Source organism: Lissotriton vulgaris, chromosome 2_1 (assembly GCF_964263255.1).
Source record: "Lissotriton vulgaris chromosome 2_1, aLisVul1.2, whole genome shotgun sequence".
NCBI classification, from domain to species: domain Eukaryota; kingdom Metazoa; phylum Chordata; class Amphibia; order Caudata; family Salamandridae; genus Lissotriton; species Lissotriton vulgaris.
Window position 1 is genome coordinate 1,320,089,137 of NC_141687.1, and position 18,976 is coordinate 1,320,108,112.

Genomic DNA, 18,976 nt, shown 5'->3' on the forward strand with positions numbered 1-18,976 from the left:
ATCAGCCGACGCCTGCTGGCCCGAGAGCAGCGCTGGAGCACCATCGAGCGGGAGGCTTTCGCAGTAGTATGGGCCCTCAAGAAACTCCGGCCCTACCTCTTCGGTACCCATTTCAGGGTACAAACAGACCATAGACCCCTGCAATGGCTGATGCAGATGCGGGGGGAGAACCCAAAACTGTTGCGATGGTCCATCTCCTTGCAGGGGATGGACTTCACTGTGGAGCATCGCCCTGGCCAAGACCACGCCAACGCGGACGGCCTGTCACGCTTTTTCCGCCTCGGCGAGGAGAGTACCCAAGAAGATGGGTGACTCTCCCTGCCTTCAGCTGGGGGGGACGCATGTTGGACAGGCCTCGTGAAGGGGCCGCTCCCTCCCCGCGTAACAGGGCCCGAACACCGGCTCGCCCGGTGTCACCAGAAGAACCACCCCGGCAACCCACAGAAGCAACCCGCAACCCGTCCCCAACGGGACACCTGCCCCCAGACACCCCGACATCGGCCAGCCCGGGCCACCATCAGCAGCATTGCCCCGGCCGCCGCCATCTTGAACACTGCACCACGAGGCCGCCTGGCCTCAGCTCGACCCCAACCCTGGGCCTGGCCAGGCCCCGACATCGAGGCACCACCATCCACCCAGGAGGTGAGCGGACCACTTGGCAGGTCAATGGGAGAGAGGAGTGTCGATGGCTATCCCCCGCCAGGTGCCAATCGCCCCCAGCCTCCCTGGGCGCTGGCTCCACCCCCCTGCTGGGTGTCTGGACTCCCTCATCCCGGACCTCCCGACCTCCAGGAGCGAGGGTCCGGACATCAAAGGAGGCCAGACCTATAACTGGGGCAGCTCCAGACCAGGAAGGCAGTTGTATCCTGGAGTCGAGAGACACCTTGAAGAACTCATCCTTGACGGACTGCTGGCGCTGCCGCAGCCCTGCCTGGTGAATCATCGTTCCTGCCTGCTGGCGCTGCCGCGGCCTTCTGCAACCTACACCTTCATCGGGACCTGCTGGCGCTGCCGCGGCCCATCCTTGTGAACCATCGTTCCTGCCTTCTGGCGCTGCCACGGCCCTCTGCAACCTACATCCTCGTCGGGACCTGCTGGCGCTGCCGCGGCCCCTCCTTGTGAACCATCGTTCCTGCCTGCTGGCGCTGCCGCGGCCCTCTGCAACCTACATCCTCGTCGGGACCTGCTGGCGCTGCCGCGGCCCATCCTTGTGAACCATCGTTCCTGCCTGCGGGCGCTGCTGCGGCCCTCTGCAACCTACATCTTCGTCCGGACCTGCTGGCGCTGCCGCGCCCCATCCTTGTGTGAACCATCGCCTTTGCCTGTTGGCGCTGCCACGGCCCTTCTCAAGTGAGACTTATCATCCTAGCCTGCTGGCGCTGCCGCGGCCCGACCGTCCAGAAATCCGAGCTTGAGGATTGTGAGCTACCCATCTTGCCACCCCAGTACCAGACCGGTACCAAGACTGTCCCGCTTCCCTTCCCCCTTCAAGAGACTAGAATTGAGAGGACCCTCATGTCCCGACCTCACTGTATCGCTGATAACCTTTCTTCAAGAATCGTATATAAAGAGTGTTGACCTTATCCTTGTGTGGTGTCCATCTGTGGGGGGGAAGTTACTTGTCTGTACGATCGCTGGAGACGGTCCTCACCGGAGGCCTCTCCCCTGTCCTCGGCCGACCCTCCAGGTCCCCGTCTAACAAATGGATTCAGACCTCTACTGCCAGACTGCATGTAAAGCCACACGCCCACATCTCCCCTGCCTTGAGGGCCCTACATTAGTTACTAATTGCCAGAAGATCTTTCAAGCTGCTTTATATTACCGGGAAAGCAATACCAGGAACAGGACCGTTTCTAATAAGGAATAAAATCACCAAATACATTCAACAAAGGAACCTCTGCTCCAGATTTGCACCTCATCTCAAAATCCCACCAAACAAGAAAAAAACTGTATATGGAACATCCTTCTATGTTCAAGAAGCCAAACTATGTAGCTCATTACCCCCAAACATAAAATCCATGTACAATTATCCTATCTTCTGAAGACTACTAAGAGTTAGCTCTTTTCTAATAAGCACCATACTCAAAGACAAATGTACAGCATATCCCTGTCCATATAAATATTTAATTTTATTATACGTAAGTTTCTAGATATGTGCATTTCTTTGTATAAATATGTATGATAATTATGTTTTATATATAGATACTCTTTAGGTCTGCTGAACAAATAAACATTAATTATGGTTAAAAATATATATATATTATTCTAAGCTTAACATGTATATAGGTCACTGCATTGTTTTCATATGTTACTTGATTAGATACTTATGCTTCTCCGTTTCTTCATCTATCCAAAAATGTAAACATCATAACTATTTATTCTATAATTCCTTCACTGTTGAAATATTGAAAAAATATGTTTTACACATTAAAAAATACACAAATAAGTTAGCTTAAAGTATAGCAACACTTGAAAGTCTGAGTTTATTAAATACAACTTAAATCTTGATATATTACTTTTTTTATACATGTAATCTTCCATGTACTTCTGTATCTATATTTTTTACTTTACTCCTAATGTAAAAATAAACAAATTGAGTCTCTCCAATGTACAGCATATGCTTCACCTTCAATATATACTATATAAACTCACTCATCCCAAGCTTATTCTACAACTATGATCTCAAAATAACCCTTTTTGGACTCTTCCCTCCTCTATGCCTCCTTGATTGCCCCAAACTTCATTTTACTACTATGATCTCCCAAACATCCCTTTCTAAATTCTTCCTACATGTATCCCTCCTTAGACTTATCCCAAAACTCATTACTACTATGATCTATCTAATCCATTTCTAGAGACTCTTCCCTCCTTCATTTCTCCTTTACCCATCCCAAACCTCCTCTTACTACTATGCTCTCCCAATAAACACCTTCTAGACTCTTCTATTCCTTCATTATTCTTTTCAGGCCAGCTAACAGACTCACATGTTCATCACTAATCTTTTTGGGTTCCCAAGTAGCGTGCTACTCCCAAAAATCGCTTTGACGCCTTGTACACGGGTAGTGAGGGCTATATAAATACAATTACAATAAAAGGGAAGTATAAGGCTTGGCACATTATATTGCCAAGTCAAATTGGCAGTTTAAAGCCACATTCAGCCTGCAATGGCTGGTCTGGTACATGTTTTAAGAGGCTACACAAATACGTGGCACAATATGTGCTGCAGGCCCACTAGTAGCATATAATTTACAGACCCTAAGTACATGTTATACCGTTCTACAAGGGAAGTATAAGTAAATTGAATATGCCAATCAGGAGTAAATGACATAACCATGTTTTGGGGTGTGAGCCCAAGCACTTTAGCACTGGCCAACAGTGATAAAGTGCACTAAGGCCATCAAAAACAAATTCAGCAAAAAGTGTGGAGTAAAAGGCAACAATGTTGGGGGTCACTCGGGGGAGAGGTTATGTCATGTCCAACAGAAGGAAAACTCTGTCCATAAGGATAGGAACCAACAGAGGCCACTGACCGCTATGAGTGTCAAGAGCTAGGCCTCAGGCCCTCCAAGGATTTCTTACCTCCGAGGGTTCTCATAGTTGGGAAGCAACAGCCCAGAGTGTAAGGCACCTTTCTTCCACTCTTCTTCCCACAATTCCACGGGTAGCAGCCTGAGAGTTGACACTCAGCTCAGTATCTGTACCCTGAAGCTGGACAGGGGTCAGTGGCGAGACCCTTCTCCCCTCCATCTGGTCCTCTGTATCCCCTGTTTGAGAGAAGTACCCCTAAAATTAATGAGCTTTCAGGGTAACCTGAATAGCCACCCCTCCTACCTCTGCTATCAATGGTGGCAACTCATTTCCCAGAATACAGTCAATGGGCATCTGGAGACTAACTATGATCCTTCTCTCGGTCTCCTTCCCACCACCACTTTAGGGACATCTGGGCCATGGGGTGGACAAAGGTCTGCCCTTTGGCCTGAGTTACCCTACACACCTGGCCGGTGAACTGCTCTGCGGAAACTATCCTTTCCACTACCATGGTCTGGCTGGCCCTGGTGCCTCGCAGAACAGTGACATGGCTCCTATACGGTTATATGGCTTTAACAGATGTAGAACAGATAGTCCAACATCATAAATATGTAAAATTTAATTTCACTAGAGATTAGAATGATGCTTTAACCTCTTGCTCGACCCACCAAGAGATCCTATTAAAACCGGAAGACTAAGGTGGAAGTATTATTATGCAGGATAAAGTGGACTATCCCCTATCGCCACTCGATTTCACCCCACCTGGCCAAACTCCATTGGCTACCTGTGAGATATCGCATCCAGTTCAAGGCCTTGGTCCTTGCCTTCAGAGCTCTCAATGGTCGTGGCCCGGCATTCTTAAGGCTCAGAACCAGGCGATCTCTTGCCACTAGGGATCTTAGATCCAACCATCTTGGGCTTATGTTCTGCCCACGCTTTCGTCTGACTCGCACAGGCGGTAGAGCTTTTGCCGTGGCCACTTCCAGATTGTGGAACGCCCTTCCAGAAGAACTCAGATTTCTTTAATCCGAGGTTGTTTTTCGCAGGAAACTCAAACCTAGTTTTTCTCTCAGATCTAGCCTGTTGGAACTCTCTGTTGGACCCTCTAGGACTTCACACGTTGTCAGCGCCGGGACACCCCCCGTTGGGGGTAGCTGTTCGCGTTTTACAAGTGACTAAAATAAATAAATAAATATGATACAGAGGTATTAAGACAGCTACATAGTCTGTTACATTTTCTGAGATTAACAAAAGATCCTACAGCCAGCATTAGAAAGGAAATTGCTAGTCTCACTACACTCTGTCTTGAGGGCCTATGGCTCAGCCAAAAAGAATGTAATTGTCTGAACAAAAAGGATTTTACTCTCCCAGCATTCTATATGCTCCCTAAAATTCATAAAGACGAACAACATCCACTGGGTAGACCTATAGTTGCAGGATGTCAATCCATTCTACAACCTTTGGCAGAATATGTGGATTTCTTTATAAAACCATTTGTGCCTCTCTCTAGGTTATACACAAGAGATACACTCAAATAGGAGATCCTCTACCTGTGTACAGAATCATATAGTGTTGGTAGTCATTTATATTAAAGCATACGTCTGAAAACACTTGCCTTCCAAAATATGATACATAACACTTTATATATCAACCATATCAATAATGAGCATCCTCCAGTCCCTGGAACATCTATTAGAAATGAGGGCCCATTTTTCCAGAAACTGTTTGATTTCAATGTAAAGATCCGGGATGTTTCTAACCATGAGGCTAATAGGGACGGTTCCAGCTTTTAAATAATCTAACATAAAGTTAGCATGTGACTCAGTGCATTTAGAATTCTTTTTTAAGCGGAGTAATTTGGTCCATTCTTCATTACGGCCCTTCGAGAGGGTAAAAGATCTGTCATTGCCCGGGGTTTGGCCTAAAAGGCGTGCTAAATTTTCATCTGTGAAGCCAAAAGTCTTAATAATCTCCATAAATGGGGGGAGATTCTGAAACCACTAGGGGACATATCCTTAGAATGGTGATACACTACAAGGCTACACAAAAATGCCCAAGAGGAGGGATGTTGGCGAACTCCAACCATGTTGTTGGCATATTCATCTTTTGGTTACTTAACAGTGAACTCTGAGTTGTAGGACGTTTGAGTATGTGAGGGTATGTTTCCATGTGTTTGAATTGTTGTGTGTGCATGAGGTAGGATGTGCTTGGATTTGTTTTGACATTAGTTTCATAATTATCTTATCACAACCAGAAAATCAAATGTATAAATAAACTAATTTTGATATGGTTGATATATAAAGTGTTGTGTATTATATTTTGAAAGGCCAGTGTTTTCAGACATATGCTTTAATATCAGTGACTACAAGCACTATATGATTCTGTACACAGGTAGAGGGTCTCCTATTTGAGTGATTATCTGGTTTTCCCCCCCGTCTCCTCTGCCTGTTATTTGCCTCAAGGGCCCCCGTTCGTGTGAGTGGTCATACACAAGAGATAGCCTCGCAGTAATCACACAAGTAGAGAGACTTGAATTCAATGTCTAGTTTGACATCCTTGTAACAATGCACATCAAGAGTCTTTATACTAACATGCCTCAATCAAAGGCCTTACTGGTTATTGAAAGAACTTTAGAGTCTAGACCATGACCCCATGAGATACCTACTGGTTTCTTCGCTGATTGCGCTAGGATAGCACTTATTTTCAACAGTGAGTTTTATGCTCATATAAAAGGAGTTGCAATGGGGGCAACTTCTGTCCTATACATAGCTAACTAACCTTTATGTCTACACATTTGAGGACAGAGTCATCTATAACAACAGTTCTTTTTGTCACAATGTGAAAAAGTGGCTGAGATATATAAGTGACGTACTAAGGATTTGACACAGTTCCGCAACTGAACTAATGGAGTTCCATAGGTGGCTCAATGCACAGAACATCAATCTTCAGTTCACTATTGAACATAACAATCAGTCCATAAACTTTTTGGATTTAAAAATATCTGATGATAAAGGTTTACTGTCTATAGGCCTATACACCAAACCAATGGCTAGGAACACACTTTTAACATATATGAGTCATCATCCAAAAAATTCGAAAGATGATCTTCCTTTTGGATAGTTTTTACGGATTAAACGTAATTGTACCATAAGAGAGGACTATTTTGGTGAACCTAAAATCTCAATGTCCAAATTGGTCATGAGATGTTACCCAAATCACTTTGTGAAGCCCTCATTGAAACGGCCCTGCTATTATGATCATGAAACATTACTGAAAGGAAAAGATCGCCAAAAACAAAAAACATTGACCTGCATAACAAATGTTGAAACTGAGTCCAATAGAATTAAAAAGCCCATATTGAAAAATTGGCACCTACTGGATACTGTCGAAATAAAGTGGGAAAAAACAATGTTTGCCTTTAAAAGAGGTAAAAATTTGAGAGATTGCCTGGTGAGGGCTTACAATGATCCTGAATCCATGTCTTAACAACAGCTTTGGGGCATGAAACCAGTAGTGGGAAACTATCCATGTGGGAACTGTACAGCATGTGCCACAACAGCTGTAGTCCAAACATGTGCCCTGAATGAAAAATCATGGACTTTGAACATCATTCTAATTGCTGTTTATATAAATTTGGTAAATGCCCCTGATGAAATGAAGTGTTTTTTTCTGGAGGTTGTCAAGTGTTCCAGACACAGACAGGATGTGGATCGCCTGCTCACTTTAAAAGACAATATGTGGCTCTGGATGGATAGGACAAAGGCTAAAGGGTTCAGTCAACATATTGAGTGACATACATTAGCCACACTCTAATGCCCCTTTTTTGGTGTAGGTAGACATCCATGTTCTAGGTCTTGGCTTGAGAGTAGTCCTTTAATGAAATAAATAGTTTAAGCTTTATCATTGTTGGATTGGCAATATCATTTCTGGCAGGTGCAACATTAGGAGTAATGATAAGCTTGATATTGAGCCACTTTGCATGTTAAGTACAGATTGGACCCTTGCTAGATGCAACTTCCGTGGACACGCTATTGATTAAATATATTAGTAGACTGAAATTTTTAATTTTAGCTTGTGCTTAGTTGGTTACAGATTACTCTAAAATGGCCATCTCATACGGCATAGACATGCTCAAACTGATGTAAGTAGGGTAATAAAAATATTGTAGCGCCAGAAGGAATTTTTATCCTGTTTTTCCTCAGGTAGTTTCTCATTAATTCTGAGTATTTTGGGGGTCTTATGCAAAAAGCTTTTTTCAAAAATGAATATTCTTATATGTTGTTTGGGGGCTGCTTCACCGCTAAGTTAGCTTAAAATGGCAGCTGTGTATTTGATACTGATGAATAAGTTCTTCCCATATAGATACACATGACCGGTATGAACTGTTTCCAAGCCACATTTTAATATGCGTCTAGCTAGCCTTTTACAAGTGGACTTTAGTATTGAATACAGGTCCTACATTGCATCTTATGGATAGGAGTTCTAGATATACTTTTAAAAAGGGACTCTGGATTTAATTCCAAATCAGAGTTACTCTAAGGTGGCCGTTGCCTATTGGGCACGTCCCTGTGACCGAACAGGGGCAGGCCTTTAAGATAAGGGTTTGCTCTGTGTTCTATCATACAAAACAGATGTCCCAACCAGAGAAGGAGACTGCGATATGGAGTACTTGTAAGCATTGTATATAGTAAATAATGAAAATATCGATGGAAACAAGACCATAACTACATGCTATTTACTTTGGGGCTTGTTTTGTAGATTAAATTGACCCATAACTGAATTGGATGTCGGTAAGACTTTTTAGTATTGGTGAGGCATTCTTCTGGATTGTTTTCTGATGTTTTGTTAGGAATAACTATATACATTGTTTCTAGGCTTGCAGAAGGACAAGCTAGCTTTTGTATACGTTGTGGAACCAAACTATTTCGAAGCAAGGTACCCAATTAGAATTGATGTTGACGGTGGTGTTTTGTTTAAGCCTGTTGTTGTACACCACACTTGGGTGTTAGTTGATTTTATGGTATATTACTGGGATTTTGGTTTGTGGTCTCTGGTCTCACTAGATTTATGCACTGGATTAAGTAGGTGTTTTGTTTGGTTGTGAGCAGGCGATGCATAAACTGACTGGATATGTTAGTACTTGTAGGATTTATTACATCTCAAAGCTGAGTCTTGAGGAGGGTCTCAGGGACCGATCGGGCCACTAGAGACTGAAATGTTGACAATTCATCCTCCTTAACACTCTAAATTACATTTTTCATTAGCTGTAGTTCCATTTTATTATTTGAATGTTTATGGATCTGGCATTGTTGATTTCGTAGAAACAACTGCGTTAAGAGGATTGACAACACTTCCTCAGATCCCTATACCGAATATGTATTGATGTGATTAAGGAATTATAAGGCAGCACCATTGTCAACATACAATTGTGTGTCTGTACTGCTGTATAATTTTGAATTATGGAAAATATATTGAGAAACATATGTCCTGTATAATTTAATTAATGATATATTGCTTGAGATAAAATTGATTGAGATTAAACAAATTCTCTTTTCATAACAATGCATCTAAGTTTATATTGATTAATCACTTTTTGATTATCAATAATAGACTCACTTATGTGACCATTCACAGTGGTGAACATTGGTGAAATAATTTCTCAGGGAGCAACTTCCGTAAATTACCTATTATACCCAGTTCCTTGGGGAAGATTGGGTTGCCCTCGTATAGAGTATATGGCTCCATGACACCATGACTTGGTGGATAAGATGACTCCTACCCTCAATAATCACAAGTCTACCCTCTGAGTTCACCTTCCAACTAAGGGAGATGAGGAACATGATCACATCCTGCCTCTGGAGACTACCTACCCCAAGACCATATTGTCCACCCATGCAGAGGTCTCACCAGAGGGTGGTTTCTTAGGTCAGATAGAGTCTCCTTTCTTGTGCCCTAGCTGAGAACAATCGAAGCAGTGGGGCTGGAAATGATGAGCCCTGTACCACCACCCACCAGAACCTCCCTCCTTCTCAGCAGCTCTTCTCCAAGCTGGAAGCAGGGACAATGTGGAGGTGACAAACCCATTGTGTTAAGGCAGAGCACAGCCTATTCAGTTGCAAGTGGGGCTGTGCCCACCTGTGACTCCCCCCATCCTTCCAGCAGACGGCCCATTCAGGCACATCTAATCCCTCTCTTGTGGGACTGTCTGGAAGGAATTCACAAAGTCTGTCAGTTACACCCAGTCATATGACCCAGGGGAGGCTAAAGGAAAATTCCAACTTTCCAAAGATTTGGATTTTCAAAATTGTAATTTACAAAACCAGCTTTACCATTAAAGAGGATTTTTTATCATAATTTCTCAAAAGCAGCATAGACCCTTTCTTTTCCCCCTAGTCTGAGACTGGTCTGTGTCTCCCTTGACTTCGCCCTCACTCTGCTCAGAGAAACCTGAACCACCCTTCTTGGAGTCACCCACAGACACATTTTTGGACAGTCTGGTGCCAACCTAGCAGTCCACCTCCTCAGCAAGCCAGTCAGCTTTCTATCTACCGGGTGTTGCAGCAACTCTGTAAAACAGGTATTTAGTCCCTTAGAATCAGGTTGTGCAGCCCGTCAAAATCATCCACTTTGCTGCTACTCACCAAGCATTCAGTGCCTTTGAAGGAATAATCTATGAAGTCCACCCAGGACCGGTTGGGAATTTTTTGTCTACCCCTGAAACTCTGACGGTATTTCTCAGGGGTCAGCCCAAATTTAGAAATAAGGATGGCTTTCACAGGGGCATACTTGGTCTGGTCCTCTAACTCAAGTGTGAAAAATGTTACCCCTCCCCACCGTAGGCATTTACTTCCACAAGCTACCCTCTTAGTACTCTTTTGGGACCATGTGTACCCTCAGAGATACCTCATAAGCAGAGAACCATGTATTAATATCTTCCACCACATAATTGGGCACCAGTTCCTATGGTATGCGGACACTCACCTTTCCAGTAAACACTGCTGGTACGCTGCCACCTTTGTTGCTCAACTCCACTTGCTTGGCTTTATGTTCCGCTTTCTAAGACTGAGCTCATGGGCCAGTCTCCTCTCCTCCATGGCCAGTCACCCTCTTACCATTCTCTCCTCAGATTCCATCTTTAGCTTGGCCAGCAGCAATTTGATCTTCTCGCTGGCTTTCTGTCCTCCTGCTCCTCTGAGGTCAGCGCCCTGTCAGTCACACTTCTCCCTGTCCCATCTTGTGCATGGGGTTAAGCTGGGCTATTCTTGTAGCTGAAAACCCTGGTCTGGGTACACCATCTCCTCATTCTCTGATCAGGTTCCCGTCTACACATTATCATCCTCACCATTTCCTGAGGTAGACTGCCACCTCTGCTCCTCCACAAAGGCTCTGAGGGCTATCTGGAGACCCAGTTTGATAGCTTTCTTGTCTGCCTTCAGCCCCTTCTGTTTGTAGCACTTAAGCAGCTGAGCCCTGCTGAGGATGTCATAGTTGCACCGCTGCGTAATTCATGGATTAAGAAGAAATGTATGGCACTTAAATTTAGAAAAGGGAGAAAACAGCTAATGGAAAACTTAGAATATAAAGAGAGGTCAACTCTGTGTCATATTATTTACCACAAATCACTGAATGGTACTCCACAGACACAGGCCCTGATTCACACCGCTAAAAACCAATGTGAGAAATTAGGTTGAGGTTGACTGGGGTGTGAGCCCTGATCAAGTAACAGCCACAATCCCTGCCAGAGTGAACCACAAAAAGTCACTAAATTAAACTGTGCTTAACCCTGGGTAGCTTTGTGCAAAAAACAGTCAGTCTCAAATTAGAGGCAATGTGTATTTATACCACGCACAAATAATAATAAAGTGAAAACACAACACAAGGAAACTCACACACTAATTTAGAAAAATAGAGTAAATTTTAATAAATTATTTTACACCAAAATGACAAAAATCTCATCAGTACAGCCAGAGCTATAGCTCCTAAAAGATCAAAGTGCCAACAACAGACATGTAATCGAGCAAGACTGAGTCAAAGTTGAAAAATATGGCCAACCACGATTGAGCAGGAGTAAATACAAGAAGTGGATTGGGCCCTGTCGCCACTTACCTTTGATCTTGGAAGAATTTTCAAGAAAAATAATCTGAGAAGATAAAGTTCAACGGGGCAAGGCTGCAGTGTGAAGACCAAGCACAGCCTAATCAGTTGCAAATGGGGCTGTGCCAGCTCGGCCCCATCCTACCAGCAGATAGCCCAGTCAGGCACACCTAATCCCTCTCTTGCGTGACAGTCGGGGAGAAATTCACAATTTCTGTCAGTTACACCCAGTCATGTGATACAGGGGAGGCTGCAGCCCACAAATGGGTAAACATTAAGAGAAATGGGGTGTCCCGTAAGGTATGGACCTGTCTATATTATGACATGAAAGAACAATGGTCCTAAACCTATTAATTGTACGAATTGACTCAATCAAATGTTTAACAGTCTACAGCACCAACATCAAATCTACTCTAATATACCCAGTTGTCTTGCTACAAAATGATAAATCGCCACCACGATCAAAGGCAAAAAGGTACAATGTATTTAATTCATTGTCAATTCATTATTATACACAATATATTATTTCAAAAGTAGGTAAAAGCAAGTGGTTGCCCGAAAAGAGCGTGCAAAGAAAAGGGTGATTAGAGTATGGAATAAGTGAGTAGAAAGGAAATTCACAATAGTAGTCAAGATAGATTCACATTATTTATCAAACAATACCGGACATGTAATTTTTGCCGTATTGAGTACCTGGCAAAACATAAAATTATTTTCATAAAATTCTTTTTAAATCATTACAATCAAAAAGTTGTTAAATCCAGACATATATGCCCAAAATTTTTGCAAGGTAAGAGAAGGTAGCGTCGACGTTTCGACTAGTCTTATGCCCAACCGGTGATTTGAACCTGGGGTGTGCGAGTCTTCATCAGGACTGGATAAAACAGGGGGGCAAGCAAGGCATAATGTTACCCCTTCAATAGAGGACAGCGGGGGAGAGGTCCTTTGTTCGAAAGGACTGTAGCCTATTTTTCCATGACTCAATACCATGTGCCTTCATTGCTGCTTACCTGCTTTTGTATAAATGTAAGTATCCCTCTTCCCCCCCCCCCCCCACGCCCCCAAGAAGGTGCAACTAAGCCCAGTGTGCCTCATAATCCTTATTTATACCAATAAGTATAGAAGTACGCTACATTTTACTATCCAGTTCTCTGGCAACTTTCAGACTTGGATTTCCTAGCTTTTCATCAGAATCATCAGTCCCTCATCCATTACACTAGTAACCTCACTCCTCACTCCTCCAGGCTGCAAAAAGCATGCCTCAATTTCTTTCACATCAGGTGCAACTGATATTAGTGTGTGACAAGTTTCCTTTCTAATGGGAATCTTCAGATCAGAATTGAAAACTGATGTAAAAGGCACATTACTTTTCCCTGTTGTTGTGTGAATTAATAAGTACGAGATGCATATCAGGGTATATTGTTATAGGACTAGACTAGGCCCAATTTCAGCAAAAACAGAAGACAAATTACATCTTTCCAATGACCTTAATCATGGTTCCCAAACACTCCCCTATGGAATAAAGGGACCTCAAACTAAGGGCCAGATGTAGGTGATCTTGATTTACCGATTCTAAAATACCGAATTTTACCGATCCGGTATTTTAGAATCGGTAAATGCAATGTAGGTAAATATTCAGTAAGTATTACCGAATCAGTACGATTCGGTATTTACCGAATCGGTATTTACCGATTCCGTAATTCCCATTCATTGGAGGCCCATAGGAAGGAACTGGACTTACTGAATCGGTAAATATCGATTCAGTAAAATGGGGAACTTATTCAAGGGTGGCAGGGTGTCACATTGACACCCTATTACACCCCTGAATAGTGCATGGGTGCACATGTGGCAGACATACATGCCGTAAGGGCATGTATGTCTGCCACATCGCACTGTTGTAAAAGCAAAATAATTGCCCTGGCAAAGGTTTTCGATATTTACCAACAAATTGTAGTTGGTGGTAAATACTGAATCCTTACCTATGCAATGCACTCATTTGAGTGCTCCCTACATTGGAAATTCGGTAATTTACCTATTCGGTATTTTAAGGAATCAGTAATTTACCGATTCCTTAAAATACCGAATCGGTAAATTACCGAATTTGTAATTTAGGCCACCTACATCTCAGTAGCCTAATACCGGTCGGTAACGGCCTAAATTCGGACATTTCGGCCGATACCGACCAGTATTGAACGACCTACATCTTGTCCTTAATATTTTACGTTACTCCCGGCGGAGAGATCTTGAGGCACCATGAGTAAATTCAAGTTTTGCTTGGAATTACCTTAGAAAACAAGTTGGACAAATGAGGAGACACACTGGGTTTTCTGTGTAGTTCGGTGCAATCCGTTGATGAACAAAGCGAAAAAACACTTTTTTCAGGTTATTTCAGGTCTTTAAAGAGCACTCTTCATATCTCATTGAAAGAGGCTTGGTGCTATCTCGGTGTAGAAATCTTCTGAAAATGTTTTGAAGTCTTGGTAGGCACATGGACAGAAGGGGTGTAGGCTGGAAATACTGACCCAAATGTCGACGGGATAGAATATTGTTACAACAATATCAAAGGACAAAATATTGAAAGCTAAGTGTCTATGTATTTTCTATAACTGACTCAGCATATTCGTATCTCGGTGATATATATATTTTCAATGACACTAGTCAAGGAGACTGAAATCAAGTGCCCATGTGATGAGTAGGGGTGCAAGTTAGCCAGGGGATTGGTCATGAGGGGCTGGTGGGCATTATACGGTGTCTTGAATTGTGCCCTCTCCTGCAACAGACAACAATGGAGTGCCCAAGGGCTAGGGTGATAGAATCACAGATCTTTTTAAACCACCTGTGATGACACACCCTATTCAAGCTTTTGAAGCACAATATGGTGAGCATAAACCACGCGCTGTGGAGTTTACCAATAACAAATATCACAACGGTTCTACAGTTAACTGTTCAGTGCATAATGTGTGTGGGAAAAGTTAAGCAGTTCTAAACCACATTGTCAATCATCTCTGGTTGCAAAAAGTAGCGTGCGCAATTTTGGTAAGTCTCTCTGACCACAAAATATCATTTCAAAACAGAACTTAAGCAAAACACACAAGAGCGATCAAAAACATACAAGGGCAATCACAAGTCTGTCATCTGCCTGTATCTTGGGGATTTTGCAAACACTCCCTCTGTCACAGAAAAAAATTGAGCAGGAAATGGGTTATCGTAAGAAAACAATGGTTGTTTTTATTAGGAGAGACCAATTTTACAAAGTTTATTTATTCATAAACAAACTCTCTTGTTGATGCTGGCCAGCAACGAGAAGTAGGCTAAAGGCACATCCTCCTCTTTGAGTAAATGGCAGAACATGAAGAAAAAGCTGAAAGAGGAAAGAGTTCGTGCTAAGGACAGCGCCTTGAGACCCTCACTGGTGAGTAGCGCGCTTCACAATTACCTGATTGATAAGAACATGGAGCGGACGGAATGCAGGCAAGAGTGCAGTTGGTGCAGTGGTGCCAAGGTATCTGAGGGCCCACTGCACCTCGATTATAGCGGTTTATTTTATTTTATTTTAAAGCGCTATCATACAGGAGATGGGGGCGTGCTGTGATAGCATAAGGAACCATAGCAGCCTTGCTACGCAGCAGGCCAGAGTTAGAGGTTTCTAGTGACGCTCATATTTCGCCAGGGATGTCCTCTACAAAGCCGCATGCTGAAAGGCTTTGGGGGTCCTATATTTATACAAACACAATATACAAGCATGCGGTGAATTCGGAGACACCGGTAAGCACGTCTGACGAGACCACGCACAGGCCGCTTAGAATAACGCCGGGACACACTGGGCGAAAAAGGGATTAGAATCGCCGCAGCAGACACCCCGTGGCTCATCTCCACATCTTTTGGCCGCGCAGAGCCTTTATGCTGCGAGGATCCCGTTACGGGTTTATTGTCCATGGAAAGAATGCGCGGGCTATTTTCTGCAGTTTAATGACAGGAAACGGCCCGGGGAGCGAGTGGTCTTTTGGGAGCGAGAGGGGGTGGGCGGAAAGCTGTGTGAAGAGCATATCTCAGGGCTCGTCTCGGACTTACCATCCACCAGGACGTTGCACGCGCACTCCGCCTTGTCCGCGCCGTTGTCCGCTATGCACGTGTACACGCCCTCGTCCTCGGGGAAGGCCTTCTCAATGACGAGGGAGCACAGGGCGTCTGTGAGGGGAATAGAAAGCAGGAGAACAGGTCAGCAAAAACACGAGTGGCACAGGGACACTTCTGAATAAAGAACAATGCAGTTAACAGGTCCTACAGTGCAGAGAGACTTAAGTGGGCCGGGTCCCTCCGGGTCTAAGACCCGGTTGGTATTAAAACTGACTTTGAAACAGGTCCCTAACGCGCCCTGTATTAGTGTCCTTTATAAAAATTAACGATATCTCAACAATGACATTCAAAACCATTACGGTTATCAATGTTAGTGAGGTAGGCGTTTACGTTTCATGTTTTACTTAATTTATTTCCATAAGTGCATTTGCTTGTTCTAATTTTTTTTCTTTCAGCATATCAATCTTGTATTGTGCATCCTGGGTTGCCTGCAGGAGTTGGTGGGAGTTTACAATGGGTCATGATCAAAAGAACTGGGGTTGAGGCTGAAGGCAGTGCGAGGTTCTCCCAGTGCCCGTCAGTGGAGCTCAAAGATGTACTGAACACAAGCTCTTCCAATGCTTGGCCTCTTTGCAGAGCGCACAGAGCAATTTGTGAAATGTGCCATTTATAAATGTGATTCTCCCTGTTCTATGCTAAAGTGTGTGAAAGAGGTACAAAGCTGACTCAATATCTTCATGGTGAAATTAAAAGGAAATTAAGTGCTTACTGGTTAATTTATGTGGTGGATGGTGAGAGAAATGTCATGCAAGGTATGCACAGACGAGAGTGAGAATAGGGTGCGGAACAGGAAGGACATGAGGAGTAAAATACGGAGATGGAGGATTTCAGCAAAATAGCGGGGTGAAAAAGGGTGAACATGTCAAACAGAAATTCTGCAGTGGGACGTGATGTGAAGGGGAGAACTGAAATGATAGCGACACTGCAGACCACAACCCCTTCTACAGTCCTCAGTAATGTTCAATTCACATTCTCTCATTTTCACTAATGTAAATATTTACAGCTCTACTTTTTTTTTTAAATAACATCATTGTTACTCATTTATCTGATACTAATAACAAGCATTGGCCAAGTCAATAGGTCTGTCTTGTTTTAGGCGTGTGTCTAATTGCGTGATATATCCAGACGCAATTACTCTACCAGAGAGGCCCTCAAGTGCTAGTCAGGTGGCATGGTGTGTAAAGCACAGATTTTTAGTGTACAGGTTTTAAACCACACCCTTAATTGCATGGGCCGAACTTCTTGGAAAGGATTCATAGTTAAGCTTCTTTGGCCATGCCCGTGTTAGAGAACCCAGCCCCCCACCTTTTCACCCCACTTAAATACCTGATAGTATAAACCACAAATGGAATGGTCTCTTGTCACTAAAAGTCGAGATATTTTGATGTCTAAACTCTATTCTTTGGGCTCAATTACATCTTGTCGACCGTGGGCAGTAAATGCGGATTAGTTCATTTCTGGACTGGAACGTGTGATTTGGCATTTACATTGAGACTTCTTTCCTAGAGGTTTACGTCTCCTGCAGGAAATACATTGTCACCTTTGTTTAAAAGGGCAAGTTATTTCAGCCCGCCCGCCAGACAAAAGGCCAGCTTTAGGGGAGTGCAACCAGTGCCACCGCACTGGGTGCCAAGCTCAGGGGGGTTTGCTGTATTATTATATGTCTGATGGAGCTAAAAGCATCCGCTGCAGAGTTCCCTGCTCACTCAGCAATATCCATGCAATAATGTCAAGATACCTCTGGTGATTAATGTACCTATTGGAGAGAGATCGGAGTTTTCTCTAATCACATTTTCAACTCACCGTAAAGTAGCCCTGGAGGTTAATGTGCCTGGTGAAAAACAGGAGTACCATGCAGATCACAGAGTTGCTTTCTTATGTAGACAGTGCAGTGGTTTACTGCTTACCTCACATATATCCTTTAGTTACTTGCACAGAATTCGCGAGCCCGCCTGCCTGCCTCTCGAGGGAGGCACGGACACTCAAAAGGGGTGACACATGCAACTACACCACCCAGCTCCTGAGGTATCCACAAGCAGTGTTATATTGCAAAATGATGGCGCCCTCATGCACAATGTAACGAGGGGTCCCCAAGTATCCCATATCTCATAGATATTAATTGGTCTTGGGCTGAATGGGGCTCCCTGTGAAGTGATTGGGACCCCCTGCGCTGCAGGGGCCCACGTTATGCCCCTGTCTGGAAGTCCTTCTATGACACTTCCCAAAGGAGATCTTTTGTGAGCAGTGTCTTATGGTGTGTCAAAGTTAGCTCATTCCACAGCAGCTTATCCTGCCTGTTCACCTGCATCAGTAATCTGACACACACAACACGAAAAACATTTCCGCCTTTAACCCGTTGACCGCGGCCGGAATTCCGCTGCGGTGCGGGTGATTTATGACTGGGCGTGGTGAGGACGGCCCCCGGTCGTCCTCCGCACATGCCCACCGTGACGTTGGACGCACGGCAAGTGTTAAAGAGGCAACACTCCTATTCAACTGAGGAAACCTTACATCACCTTGTGTAGGTGAAAAATCTGCACCGGCACAGTCGACATTAGACAATGGAAGTGCATTGATTTCTGTCATATGTTAGTGTTCAAAAAGTACAAAAAACACGGTAAACAGGAATAGTCCTGATGGGCTCATGACAAAGTATTTTAACACATAAACATTGGTAGGTTCTTCAGAAAGTTATAGCAACAAGCCACTTAAGTGTCCCTGCATCACTTCTCGCAGTGTGGGTGGTGTCCTTAGAAGTTGCTAAGTGCTGAAAAGGCCTTACAAAAAACCTGCAGTGGGTCTAGCAGAGAATAACTGTCATCCGCGGTGAGGCAGCATCTATTTGTGTTATTTTTCCCTTCCAGTGCTTTTGATTGAATGTTATCCACCTGGGGCCAATTACAGAAGTGGTTTACGGACACACTTTGTGCACCCTCGGGGCACATTGGTATTACAGAAGGGGCTGCAGACTCTTGTGTGGCCCCTTCTATAATACGGCTAGCACTGGTGCGCATGTGGTGCGAGCGCTATCTCAAGAGGGTGTACCCTCATTTGCATGGGCGCGTGGTCCCATGCACATGAGGGAACCTCTTTACCTCTGTGCCCGTGACTTATTATGGATGCAGGAGCACAGGCAAAGAAGCTTTCAGGAGGCACATTGAGAGGGTGCCACCAAAAGGTGGAACACTTTCAGTACACCCACAGATGGCAGCCCTCT

The 18,976-nt window shown here is 44.0% G+C and overlaps 1 protein-coding gene across 3 annotated transcripts in view; it reads right to left on the bottom strand.

Moving 5' to 3' along the window:
* Positions 1-18,976, bottom strand: part of MYLK (myosin light chain kinase) — a 1,710,670-nt gene that overhangs the window by 511,650 nt on the left and 1,180,044 nt on the right. For all 3 annotated transcript variants that reach the window (XM_086957081.1, XM_086957079.1, XM_086957080.1), the window contains exon 18: positions 15,694-15,810. In XM_086957081.1, the coding sequence (XP_086813207.1) occupies positions 15,694-15,810 (117 nt within the window). The remainder of the gene's footprint in view (positions 1-15,693; positions 15,811-18,976) is intronic.